Source organism: Hermetia illucens, chromosome 2 (assembly GCF_905115235.1).
Source record: "Hermetia illucens chromosome 2, iHerIll2.2.curated.20191125, whole genome shotgun sequence".
Classification (NCBI taxonomy): domain Eukaryota; kingdom Metazoa; phylum Arthropoda; class Insecta; order Diptera; family Stratiomyidae; genus Hermetia; species Hermetia illucens.
Genome location: NC_051850.1, coordinates 143,979,325 through 143,992,538, shown reverse-complemented (window position 1 = coordinate 143,992,538; position 13,214 = coordinate 143,979,325). Strand labels below are relative to the sequence as shown.

General features: G+C 38.8%; 1 protein-coding gene across 1 annotated transcript in view; it reads left to right on the top strand.

The window, feature by feature from the left end:
* Positions 1 to 7,176, top strand: part of LOC119647793 (elongation of very long chain fatty acids protein 6) — a 94,823-nt gene extending 87,647 nt beyond the window's left edge. Inside the window, exon 3 of the mRNA XM_038048995.1 lies at positions 5,459 to 7,176. Coding sequence (XP_037904923.1) covers positions 5,459 to 6,056 — 598 coding nt within the window. The 3' untranslated portion in view covers positions 6,057 to 7,176. The remainder of the gene's footprint in view (positions 1 to 5,458) is intronic.
* The last annotated feature ends 6,038 nt before the right edge of the window (positions 7,177 to 13,214 follow it).

The following is a 13,214-nucleotide window of genomic DNA, read 5'->3' as shown; positions in this document are numbered from 1 at the left end:
TCCACAGCCTGACGGTAATGGTATCGCTCATAGATTTCGTCGTTATGTAGGCTACGGAATCATCCATCCTCATGTAGGGGGCCAAAAATTCTTCGGAGGATTTTTCTCTCGAACGCAGCCAAAACAAACCATTGAGGGCCTAAAAGGCACCGCAATTACCTAACGACTGTCTTCGAAATTCCTCCAAAACATCCGTCTTGTTTTGTAATAAAAGGGGAAGAATGTTGAAGTTTCAAAGGCAAAGACAGACATTTCCAAAAGCTCGGACGAAAAATACCTTAGCTAAACTTCTGAAAGGCCATCAAATTAAAAATTGTTATAGCAGTAGTACGTGATTTTTTAAAAGCTAAGGATAAAAAGCAGGGTATATCAACCAGAATTAACAGACTATAAAAACAGCATGCTGAATAGGCGGACTGTGAGCTTTAAGGAGCTATTTAACATTGGTGGACGATGGGATGCTACGGGAGAGAGTGGCCAGGAGAGTAATCAAGAAAATAAGGAACCAATCCCTCCAACCCATGAAAAAGAGAAAACGCCGCAGGTGGTTGAAAGGCATCTGAAGGAGACAACGTAACGGTCGATCTATGAAAAAGTGTTAGTTTTGAATTCTCGCAGCATCTATACTGATTGATCCTGAGAATCTCGAACTTAAAATATTTATCCACAAGAAATGTGAGAAGATAAAATCCTGGAATTATAGGGGTATCACCTTATCCTCCACCGCATAAAAAGTGCTGTCAGAAGTCATTAGTATTAGGTAATGTGGAAACGCCACACCCTGAATATCAAAGATAGATCAAATTGTTTGCTTAACAACGGCCCATAAAGAAATACTACGAGTGTAATATCGAACGCAATATCTATTTATTGACTTTACCCCGGCGTTTGATAGAGTGCAAAGAGCAGCGATATGGCCGGCGTTAGAAAAATTCGGAGTACCAAAAAAGTTAGCATTGAAAGACCGTCAGGCAAAAATCATATCGATAACGATGAAGAGAAAAGATCTCTATAATAATTTTTAAATTACAGTTATATTTTGCACTCAACCCAGCTGCTTGCTTGTATGCCTGCCCTAAAAAGTGTAGCAATCCTGTTTGATTTTGCGGACCACATCGCAATTGTATTCAGAGATTCAAGAACCCCCCCTAATTGTTCTGAATCTAGGAATAGACTTCAAAATAAACCAAAGCAAACCTGAGTACCTGAAGTTTTCAAGACAACAGCAAGGTAACGCTGCCAAAATATTACAATAAAAAAATGCTTCTTTGAAGGGCCAAGAGAAAAAATACAAACTGCCAGAAAAGCCTATTTGACATTCATCAAATCTTTCAAGATGGAATTCGGACTCTAGCTGTGGCGATGAAACATGAAAAATGACTTATGCGTAATGACACAGAATCTAATCACTTATTAAAATCGGGCGAAAATGATTGAAGTTATGCAATATTTTTAGGCAAGAAGGCACTTTCATTTATAGAAAGTTCATGTTTAGCTTGGTAACTGCACCGAAAATGTACCTCCTTTCATCTAAAACTGTCACCAAGTGAATTGATATGGTGTTTTCACTCAATGCTGATAACGCCGCTTGACTGCCGGAACAGATTCGAATAAGGTGACCCTACCAGAAATAGCGTATACATTCGCATGGCATATGATCCGCCGCTCTGGGGGCTGGACCAGTTCTATAATAAACTTTTTCGAAAACACTCTGAGCGAGAAGATTTCTGATAGCCTAAAGTGCCGCAGACAACGTAGTTTCCATTGCTTCTGTGGTACTTAAGAAAATGAACCTTTGAATTTGGGCCAGCAATTTTTTACTATTAGTAAACTTTGACTTCAGCCACGAGATGATTAATGTATTCATCAAAACGGACTTTATGGGGAATGCGTAGATTTAGTGGACCCATTGTGATCTGCGGCATCAAAGCAATCTGAAGGAAATTTTGATTTTGCTCCTTGATATGACTAGGCTGCTATCAACTAGACTTCCACGCCCGACAAAATGAATAGCATGTATCCACCATTCAACATAGCTAACATAACTAATCATTCAACGTGAGTCCACTACATAGGCCCAAACTATGGATCACCTCCACTCCACATGTGAAGAATTAATTGTTCAACATTGATTGATTCCATGATGATTTGCCATGTTACAAATCGCTGCAAATAAGGGATAGTGGAAGGCGTGTTCGATCTGCATGAAAGCATTCTGGGTTTTCCTTCCTGATAGTTGTGGTTTGCAATGAAGCTGCCACTAGGAATACACTAAACCCTTAAGAATCGCTCCACCATTCCTTTTAACACAGAGGAAATCAGGCTGATTGATCAGAAGCTCTGCATCCATGTAGGTGATTTTCCCAGATTTAATAATAAATAGCAACTTCACACTCTGCCAGTAATTTGTAGACACTATAACGCAGAGATGATGTCACCTGAACATCCAAATTAATTCTCTGTATGACTGCCAGCCGAGATACCTTACCGTTTCTTCGTCGCTTTTGACCCATATCTTGTACTGTAAACTTAAACTGCTTAGTCCCAGGCTTCGTTCTTTGATCAAAATCTACTATAACGTCGGGTTTAATACCTTTGCAATCGCGTTTACCATTTGGCCAACCTTATGCTCTTCCTTATAGCTTCCTAAATCCCTTTGTAGTGCCTTTGCCGTTTTCCTTCCCTCCTTTCTTTGTCCGAAATCTTTTTTGACCGTAATGTTTGTTTTTCTTCGGCATCCCTCTTCAAAAACAGTTGAAATTCGCTGGGGCATTGCGTGTAGAAAAACGACTGTTCCTTGTCGGATGTTAATCTGTAATTCAATCGTGGTTGGATTGTGGTCCTTCACTTTTTCGATGTCATCTTTTCGTCAAATCTTTCGACGGGCGTTCAGAGCAGGTCAAAATGTCTACAACTTCTCCATCCTCCTTAAAAGGTCTGCACCACTCACGAGTACTGAGGCTGAATCACCATATTCCTTCTGCAACATTTTACATGAATTAACCCACGAAATTTCGCTTGGAACACCAATTCCGAGACAAATTCTTTGTTAATATTGTGTGTGTCTGTTGACAGACTCTACTTCCGTGTGACTCCACTCTATTACATCGAAAGTATGAACGCCACTTAATCCAGGTTGCGCTAATGCATGGAGCAATTTCATAACCGAGTTCCCCATTGGCTGATAACATTGACCCGAAATATTTAAGTCGCTCAGTTCTGGGCCGGTCACTATCGTTGACAGTGATTGTGCCTGTTTCATTAGGATCGATCACTCGGTTTTACCCAGATTCAATCTGAGATCGTGTTACATGAGGCGATCATTCCATTTTGGGATAAAATGCTCAAGATCAGTTTTGCTATTTAGACGCCAGGAAGACATCCCTTTCTCCAGATCCAGAAGGGCGATGCTTTTCACGGAGTTTCTCCATGACTAACCGCGCCGCGTGTATTGCGTCTCTAGTTCCGGAGTTCTTGACAAATCCGGCATGATTCACGGTTATTTCAATGATTTCGCGAATACGGTTGTCAAGAATGCATTCAAAAATCTTCATGGTGTTCCCACCACCAGATGCGATGTCGTCAGGTCCTGTTGCTACTCAGTTGCGCTGACAGGTGGAACTGCTCGAAATATCGGCAATGCTTGAAATATTCTCGCCATCTATCCGTCGCGGCTCGACGGTCGGCAAGCAAAGTACCGTCCTCGTCATTAAAGCAACAGAAGTGTTCGATTCGCTTTTGGCAACTCGATACAGATCTCTCTCGCCAGTCCGAATGTCCAGTTTACGTACCAATTTTTGCAATGGACCGCTCGGGTGACACTGATCACTTTCTTTGCTTCCCGCTTGGCATTCTTATAAATTTGCCATTTGTGTTTTATCGTCGAGGAATTTTTGGTAGATGCGTTTTTTTCACGAACCTTCATTTGAACATCGTCAGTTCAAAGCCAAGTATTTCGGTTGATGAACCGCTTACCTGGCTTGATGACTCCGAGAGTTGCATAGGCCGTTTTGTGGATTGTGTCTCTAATTTGGTTCCACGATTTTTCTACATTCGTAATAGTTGGTAATCGAGATCATTTCTTCTTTCTTCTCACGAAATCGTCAAGACGGCAATCAACGGCCGATATTAAGGTACAATGGTCTCATAGGGAACGGCTTTGCAATCAGTGACGGTGGTAAAATGTCGGCGTCTTATGAGAATATGGTCGATTTGCATTTTACTATTCCCACTATAAAATGTAGGAAGATGAGACAATTCCCCATGGCACCTGTTACCGTCTGCCTTTTCATCCGTCTGCAATGTCGATATAATCATCAGCGCGCACGTTGCAGGTCTTTGCATCGCGAAGTTGCCAGAAGGCATCTTTTTCGCCATCAGTGGTGCGTACGCAGTGAAAAAATGATTAGTGTGATCAGCTGATATAATTGTGAGGTTTATCAGCCGGCCATCAAAACGTTCGCGTCATGGAAACCCACTGAGATGGCAATGCCAACACCGTATTGTATGGGTTACCAAAATAGCGAAGTTTATATCCATTTTCATCGCGTTCAATGTCGCAACTTTTGGCACCAGACCATCGGGTTTCTTGCAGAGTGCAGATATCAATGCGCTTTTCCGAAGAGCCCTTGCAAATTCCTCGGTCTTTGCAGTCAGGATGTCAACATTTAACGTGCAGGCACGTATTTGTTTTGCTCGGACTAACTTACGTCCTGACGTGTTCCATTCCTCATTTCTCGACGGGACAGGGGCTCGTCCTGACGCGTCGACAGAGGTGGACACCCTAGCATTTCTCCGAGGCTAATTGTTGCTCAGTCCGATCATTTTGTTTTCAACGACATTGGATGCATTTTTGGTCGGGCTGTCGCGAGACCTGTCACCAAGCGAGATCAGGTAGGATTTAGCATAGTGGACTAATTTCAACTATACTTTATTTATCTCTCTCCCTGATCTCAAAATTTTATTTTTGTTTTACTGAGGATAGTACACAGTACGTTATCTCAAATCTTCCTCCTTTACCTGGGCTTGGGACTAGCATGCTATGTAAATAACTTGGCGGAGTTGGTTGTAATGAAGGTGCTAATGACCATGATATTATTTTTTCTGAACAGCTCTGTTTGCAGGATAAGATCCAAACGCCGTTGAATTTCTTCTAGCAACTTCGATTTAATAATTGCTGCAGTAGGCATTGTTAGTTACAATTTAATTTAATTATTGTGCTCAGAATCCCGATTGGATCGATTCAAAATTGAATATGTGAGAAATCTAAATATTGACTTAGACTTTCCATCGATAAGTCTTCGGTTGCTCCCTCTCTAAGTATTGGATCGGTTAATCTTAGGAAAAGCATGTATAAATTCGAGGATGAAAATGAAGCAAATAAATTTATATACTATTGTAGATACTCCGGATTTTATTTTTTAAGTAAATTCTAACTATTCTTTCTATTTTCTTGCAGTTTCATCGAGAATGATCGTGTTAGCGGCTTTTGGACGTGGCTTTTTGTCCTCTCCAAGCTTCCTGAATTGGGTGATACACTATTCATAGTGCTCCGTAAACAGCCGCTCATCTTCCTCCATTGGTACCATCACATCACCGTTCTGATCTACTCATGGTTCTCCTACACCGAATACACTGCATCTGCACGTTGGTTCATTGTAATGAACTACTGTGTCCATTCCGTGATGTATTCATACTACGCACTGAAGGCTGCTCGCTTCAATCCACCACGTTTTATTCCAATGATCATCACATCATTGCAATTGACACAAATGATTGTTGGCTGTGCTATAAATATATGGGCGCATGGTTTTCTGAAAAATGTCGGACATTCCTCGTGTAATATTTCACCAATGAATATCAAATTATCAATTGCCATGTACTTCAGTTACTTCGTATTGTTTGCAAGATTCTTCCACAAGACATATTTGTCAACGAACGCTCGTAAGGGTAAACGTGTTGCAACGAAAACATCAACGACATCATCAGATATCTCATCAAAATTGAGCGCATCCGCTGAACAATATGCACAAAATCCCAAAGTCAAAGCGCAATAAGTTATTAAAGTAATAACATTTCAAATTTTCAAAAAAAAGGAAAGTTTTAAAATAGTTTATAATAAAATGAATAAGTAATGTAAAGATTGGGGATGGAATGACAATAAGGATCAAAGGTGTTCATTTCATATGTGGCAATTCAGTGTCGTCATACATTATGTTATCCTTTCAAAAAGTTTTGCTGCGAGATCTTCCATTTTTTGTGTATGTTTGTGAACACAAAAATAAGTAGATTAGCTCTGCGACTTATTGGTTTTTCTTTTCAGAGCTTTAAACTTTAAGCCACCATTGCCTCTTATTGTCATGCCCTCTTCAATCTCTAAAACAGAAAGGCTAAACCATTAACGCTGAAACACTTTCCCTGTTATTTTCTACGTGCATATATTATAATCAAAGCTGTTAAGTATTTTTGAAGAATTTTCAGAATAAAAGGTTAGGAGAATAACAAAACATTGAAAACGTTAAAAAGAAAAAGCAGCCAAAAAAGCACAGTCCTTTCACATTCTGTGTGCGGGAGAACAACTAGATTTCAGAAAACCTTGCGAATTGCTATCTAATCAAAGTAACTGAGTAATATAAGTTAGGGTTTTTAATATATAAATTATTTATAGATATGATGATTAAGTGTGAAAAAAATAAATTTGTTTCACTTCTGAACCGACATTCGGAATGGAATTTAGATGGGATTCAACGTTGACTATGTCCTTTGAATCGATTGCTTGCAAAATATTCAATATAGAAAGGGGAGACTGATTTGAAAATTGAAAATGTAGCTTTTGTTTTCATGTTTAGAAGAAAGATTAGATTTTGGAAGTTACATTAAGAGCACATCCGGATTTGAAGCCTCCGATCCATATTCCTAGAATTGCCTTTATTTGTTTAAAAGAAGGTGTAGTTGGCGTTGAAAGTGGATTCCATTAATTTTTCAATTAGGATCCCATCTCGAAGCAAGAAATTTCCGTTATTTAAGTATATTGAAATACCAAAGCGGGAACTGAATGATAATGTTTCTCAATTTTTTTAACCATTTTTTATTATGAAATGTTACCATCTAAAAGAAAGTACATTGTTCGATATGAATTGTCAAAATGTACACTAAGAAAATTCTTTTGCTAAAATTTTTATGGCCTCTTATTTGGTACTTAATTGGAGCAAATGTTCCCATTCCATTATTTCAGTAAAGCCTAGAAATGACATTTATATTGATTTGTTTTTGTCTTCTAACAGTGGAATTTGTCACAAATGTATTTTCGATATATTATTCGATGCATTTTTCAATTTGTGCATTTGTTTATCTTTTGATTATTGGCATATCTAATCCTTGATCATCAAAATTTATTCACTATCTAACTTTTTACAATTCTTTGCATTTTTATTATGACGCTAGATAAATAGTCGAATTTGACTGATGTTTCGAGTGCCAAAATCAAACTGATGTTCTTTCCATCATTTATTTCAACCTAAGAGACATTTTACTATCCGAGAAACGAAGAAGAGCCGAATTCAAGAAAATCGGGTCTCTCTATAGAGTTTTGCTTGCAAGTAGAGGCCCCACCCAACACAAGGTATGTGTCTGATTACTTTCTTATTCTGAATGAAACTTTCTACAAAATCACCAAAACTGGGTGACGCCTTTCTTGTACTACTTTTTATATGAGAGCGTCTCTCAGCAAACTATTACTAAATTCGGCTCATGGACAATCTCTGCTACAAAGTCCCTAGATATATTTATTTCAGTGTCGCATGGCATAAATCTCAGAGGTGAACATTACATTTAATCGATTGAGTAAGAATACTCCTTTTGTTTGGTTGTTTGAGAAAGACTGTACACAGGAGGTTCAACTGCCGACCCAATGCTCGAATTTTTATGGTGAAGGAAAGGCATGGCAGCGGTGCGCCCTACCGACTGAGTAACGCGGATCTGTTTTACACATCTTCGGTTACTAGTATAGATGTCATGTGTGCGATGGAGTGCGCCCATTGTCATAAACATTTAAACAAGCCCAGCGTCAAGTCGACAGTGTGTCTAATATGTAGTTACCGCACTCAAAGGCACGAACTTGTGAATGTATTTTTTAAACTTAACTGCACATATCGCAGCTTCTAAACAACAACAACGCATAATTTTCGTCTAATGCTACTGACGAGACAGAGATGAAAACAATAGAACTGCTGTGATCGCCCTTACGTTCAAAAATACCTAAAAGGTTTGGTTGTAGTCGGAAGGAGCGATGTCAGGCGACTATGCCGGGTGGGATAGAACTCCTAATACCAGCTCCATAAGCTTGGCAATCGCTGCAAATTCCAAATCTCTTTCATTTTAGGGAACAAACGTCGTCAACCACATATTTGCAAGTACGTTAATGTTCTTTGAGCAAGTAAGCAATTTCCTTCTAAAGCCATCTTGCTGAAACCAAAAATCATCCAAGTTCATATCCTCAATTTCCGGCCTGAAAAAATTGTTTGTCATGCCTCTGTAGCGCTCACCAATATTTAAAAAAAAAAATGGGCCAATGATGCCACCACTCCTAAATCTGCAACAAACTGTCACTCCCTGAAGATGCATTGGCTTCTCGACGATCACGTGCTGGTTTTCGGATCCCCAGATGCGGTAGACTCGTTTTTTACATAGCCACCGAGATGAAAATGCCTTCGCCAGAAAATCGTTGTCCATTTCTAGATGCTCTAAGGCCCAAAATGAGAAGCGAAAACAAAACGGATGTTCGTGTCACTTGCTGAAACAACTGGACCTTGTAAGCAAGTAATGCGAGGTCTTTGTGAAAAATTCACATCAGGCTGGTGCGGGAAATATTGAATTGTTGGGACAGATGGCAGGTCAATGATCCAGGATTGAGCCGTACCCTCTTGGTTACGTCCGCAACATTTTTGTCAGTTCGCACCGTACAACGACGGGGACCGTGAGTATTGCCCACTAGCATACCAGTCTCATGAACTGTTTATATTAAGGAGTGTTCAACAGGTACGGTGGCAGCCTCGTTTCTGCCAAAACGCATTGTTTGGACTACACATTTTGGGAATAAGTTTATAATATTTCCCAACGTTATTCAAGCGTAACGCACCTGATTTTGTCTCGTGGAAATATGATTTTGACTTTCTGTCAACAATTTCAGGACGATAAAGGTGTCACCGTTAAAGTAGCATGCATTTTAAAAAACACTATATGCACCACCCCAAGACGTTGTTCGTAATTTTTCATGGAGGAAAATCATTGCACATGTTCGACCGTCGACGGTAAATGCCCAAGAAAAATTCGGTACATAAGGTCTGGTGTTAGTGTCGTGTATATGACGCAGTGCATTGATGGGCGCGTACGTCGTTGCGAGCACAGTAGATCTACTATAGGCAGTACCCACACTAAAATGACCTCACTTGCGAATGTACTTGCAGAAGCTTATCTGTACACATCAGAGACGCTAAACAAGGAAAAGGCATAATCTTCGTCAAATCGTATTGGTAAGAGAGAGATCGGTGAGCTTTTGCTATTCTGGTATTACGGCGCGCTCACCCATATAGCAAAAAATTGTTTCACGTATTCACTTATACATAAGCAAAAACTTACCAATCTCACCAATACATTGGCAAGTCCGGGCGGTATGTCAAACACAGCTGATCGGATTTTCGTTATATCTCGCTCATGCTCAAGGGCAAAACCATTTGAAATCGTGCGTACTCGCACTGATTTCCCCCCTTGAGGGGCAAGAGGGAGTGTGGTAGCTGTCTAGTATCTAACTGTAGTTGCGAGTATATGGCTGCGGGCCTATGACATTGCACAGCTGTTTATGGTTTGGTCGACACACCGGCCAATACGTTAACCACATGGGTCACGGGTCAGTTAGTTACCTCGCCCTTACTCCAAATATACACAATGACATTTCGTGCCCTTTTGCCACTGGATTTGCTCCTCTTAGGACCACCATATATGTTTGGGTTTGTGGGTCATCGTGAGTGTTACTCTCAATTGAAAGTTCTCTTGTCAGCGGAAAAAAGTGTTGGATGAAAATTCAGCGCTATGTGGTCCTGGGAAAAATGAAATAATAGAAGTGATTATAATTTCAGAGAATCTCAAATGGAAATTTCTTGCGCAATTAATGAGTTCACTAAAAATATTTTGAGCATGCCATGGCAGTTCAAATTCCGCAATGCCATTAAATCCATTCTCCTTGAAGTGTGAATCAAAGTTGGTCCTACCGCGCACCTACCCGCCATTGCTGCCATGGTTTTTCGTCCCGTTTTCAATCTCGAATTGACCCTCCTGTGTGCAGTCTTCTTGGGTTGTTCAAGTCAAACACCTGATGTGTTCTCTACCGTCAATTACAGAATTGATTTAAGGTCCTAGCATGAAAGTTATTTCCGATCAGTTCTGATTATCCCTAAACGTCTCATATGTCGTATCGTACAAAGACTTCTCTTGTGATTTGCCATAGGCTACCTTCATCAACCATCACAACAAACTAAGTAGGATAGAGCAATCATAAAATAGTGTTCTTTGACTAGACAAAGACGGAGGATAACAGCACAATTAGTCCGACATTATGAACAGGAAATATTAGACTCTCCAAGAGCAGGCTAAGAATCGAATTTACTTCCAATTGCAAGTTTAGTTCAAACAAGTTTGCTCAAAATATCCTCCACTAAAAACCATACATTTTGCATTTGGATTATTTGGGTTAACTTCAACATCTATTGCTGCAAACATTCTTCAATTTTGCATATTATTCAGTTCTCGTAGTACAAACCAATAGGAAATAATGTTTCATTAAATTAAGTAGAAATGAAGGGTTTAACTGTAATATTTTTTATGTATTATTTCGAGGGTATATCAGAGAACATAACTAACTAGCGATAGTATCAAATTACTGCAACTTTCTAAGTTCTTATGTGTTTTAAGATGTCAATTTTTGTTTTCGATACGGGCAATTATTTGAAAATAATCTTATATCATTATTACGACTATATATAATTATTAAAGTAAGTTTGTTATTTATTTTGTACGTTATTATCTTGGTGATTGCTATTTTCTTAGATATGGCTTGAGTAAAACATTTGCAGGTGAGCATCGTACCAGAATGAATAACTTTCGTTAGTTAAACTATGGATTGTCGCATGAATAACATACACATTTGTTTATCAAATAAATAGATCCACGTATTTCTATTCTTTAAAAATACTTTATTTTGGGTTGTTAATTTATAACTTCAATATCTGGATTACTAATTGAACAAATAAAACTGAAAACTTTCTCTAATTTATCATATGCAAAAACGATCAACCAAAAGAGCTGTTATAAGTTTTCAATAGCATACTAACATCATTTTGTGTTTCAAGAAAATAAAATGAATTTCGTACACAAATTCAAAATTTCTAATGCATTCCTTTTTATGAAACAATTCGAACCGAGAAAGGCAAAAATCTTCCCAATGGGACTGATAAGAATGTAAAACAAATTATCTGTTTGTGAGGTCCTATCGGTGAACTGGAAATAATAAACAATTTCATAAATACAAAATGGTTGGCGATGTACAGTAAGAACGTGGCAATTGAAAAAAAAGAAAAAAACTAAAAAAATACAATGATGGAAATAGGATGATGCTACTAGTTTGTAATGGTCTAGAAACAAATAATAAAATGAAATTTGTAATAAGGAAAATGGACAAATAATAAAAACAAATTTAATGCTTGGAATTTTAAATTTTTTGTATTTCTTTCGATAACAAGCCTTGCGGTAAATGCAATTTGTATGTTTATGTCTCCATGTCGCAGAAGACATTTTCTTTAGTGATGAATCTCGGTCGAATTGACAGATTCAGTCGTAAGTATGAAAGATAAGATATTTTAAGAGAAGATCATTCGACGCCTAGTGTGTTGTTCCTCTTGTTTCGTTTATGTGGGAACATCTGGACCCGGTCTACGATATTGCGAGAATTTCTGCCCAATCATTACCACTAATTTTCAACACCATTTTTCTCGATGCGGTGTGTGGCCTATCTACAATTCTTTTGTCCTCTGGTAGCTGTTTGTTTTTACTTGCTGGTACTAGCAGAGTGTGTCCAATATAAAACGAAACCTGCGTCTTCCAGCTTCAGCGTGACCTCTTTTGAGACCTCTCTTAGCTCCTGCGTTGTTCCCGCCTCAGCCAAAATTTAACGCTTATAATTCTTAGGCAAGATGAGGAGTTTCCCATCTTGTTTTCAGTAATGATGGAAATAATTTCTGTAGAGCAACCTAACATAGCCTGCATTGACAGTTTTCAAAAAATAACCGTCTTCTTTAAACTTTAAGCATTTGAAATTTGAGAGGACTTAATTGATGTTTTTTTTTCGACATACAGTACACCTCGCCTAATGTGATCGCGACTGTAGAAATGATAACATAAAGCGAAGAATTGAAAAATTACCACCAATTAAATATACGAATTTTATTCTCTATACATTTACACATACGTCGAAGAGTTAATAAAGTCAATCCCGGCCCTAAACGATGAACTTAGATGTCATCCATCAGTCCATTAACTACCCACCTACCACCGAATTTCGTATCAATAAATGTAGCCATTTCTGAGGAAATGGGTGTAAAAAGGGCATATCATGCATGGCAGCAATTATAAAGGTATCATGTTGCTGACTGTCATTATATGTCTCACCAACTTGCTAGTTCGATCAGAACATTATTATTTTATACCTCTTCTCTCTGCGGCAAACAATGCAAAACACTTTTTTTTCTTTAGCTTTTGTCCATTCACAAACAAAGTCGGCTCGTCGTGATTGGTTGCACCATTTTTATTCAATCAAAGGCTTGATCTGGATGCAGTCGCCAGGCTTTCAAATCCCCAATATATAGCGTGTCAATCCACCGTCAGTTCGGCTGATTTTTTGGTCGCTTACCATTGACTTTGATGTTCAGGCCAATCTTGGCAAGTGAATTCTCATTAGCGCGAATTACGAGACCATATCATCGAAGATGCCTCCCTCGCAATTTTTCCACGATCAGTCTCCATTACTGCAGGGCGCCGTTCATTGTCTTTTATAGTCGGCCACCACTCAAAACCATACAAGGCAACAGGGCGGATGACATTGCGGTTAATTTTAGATTTGAGACGTTCGTTGATACGTCGATCATAAATAACACCAATTATGCAAC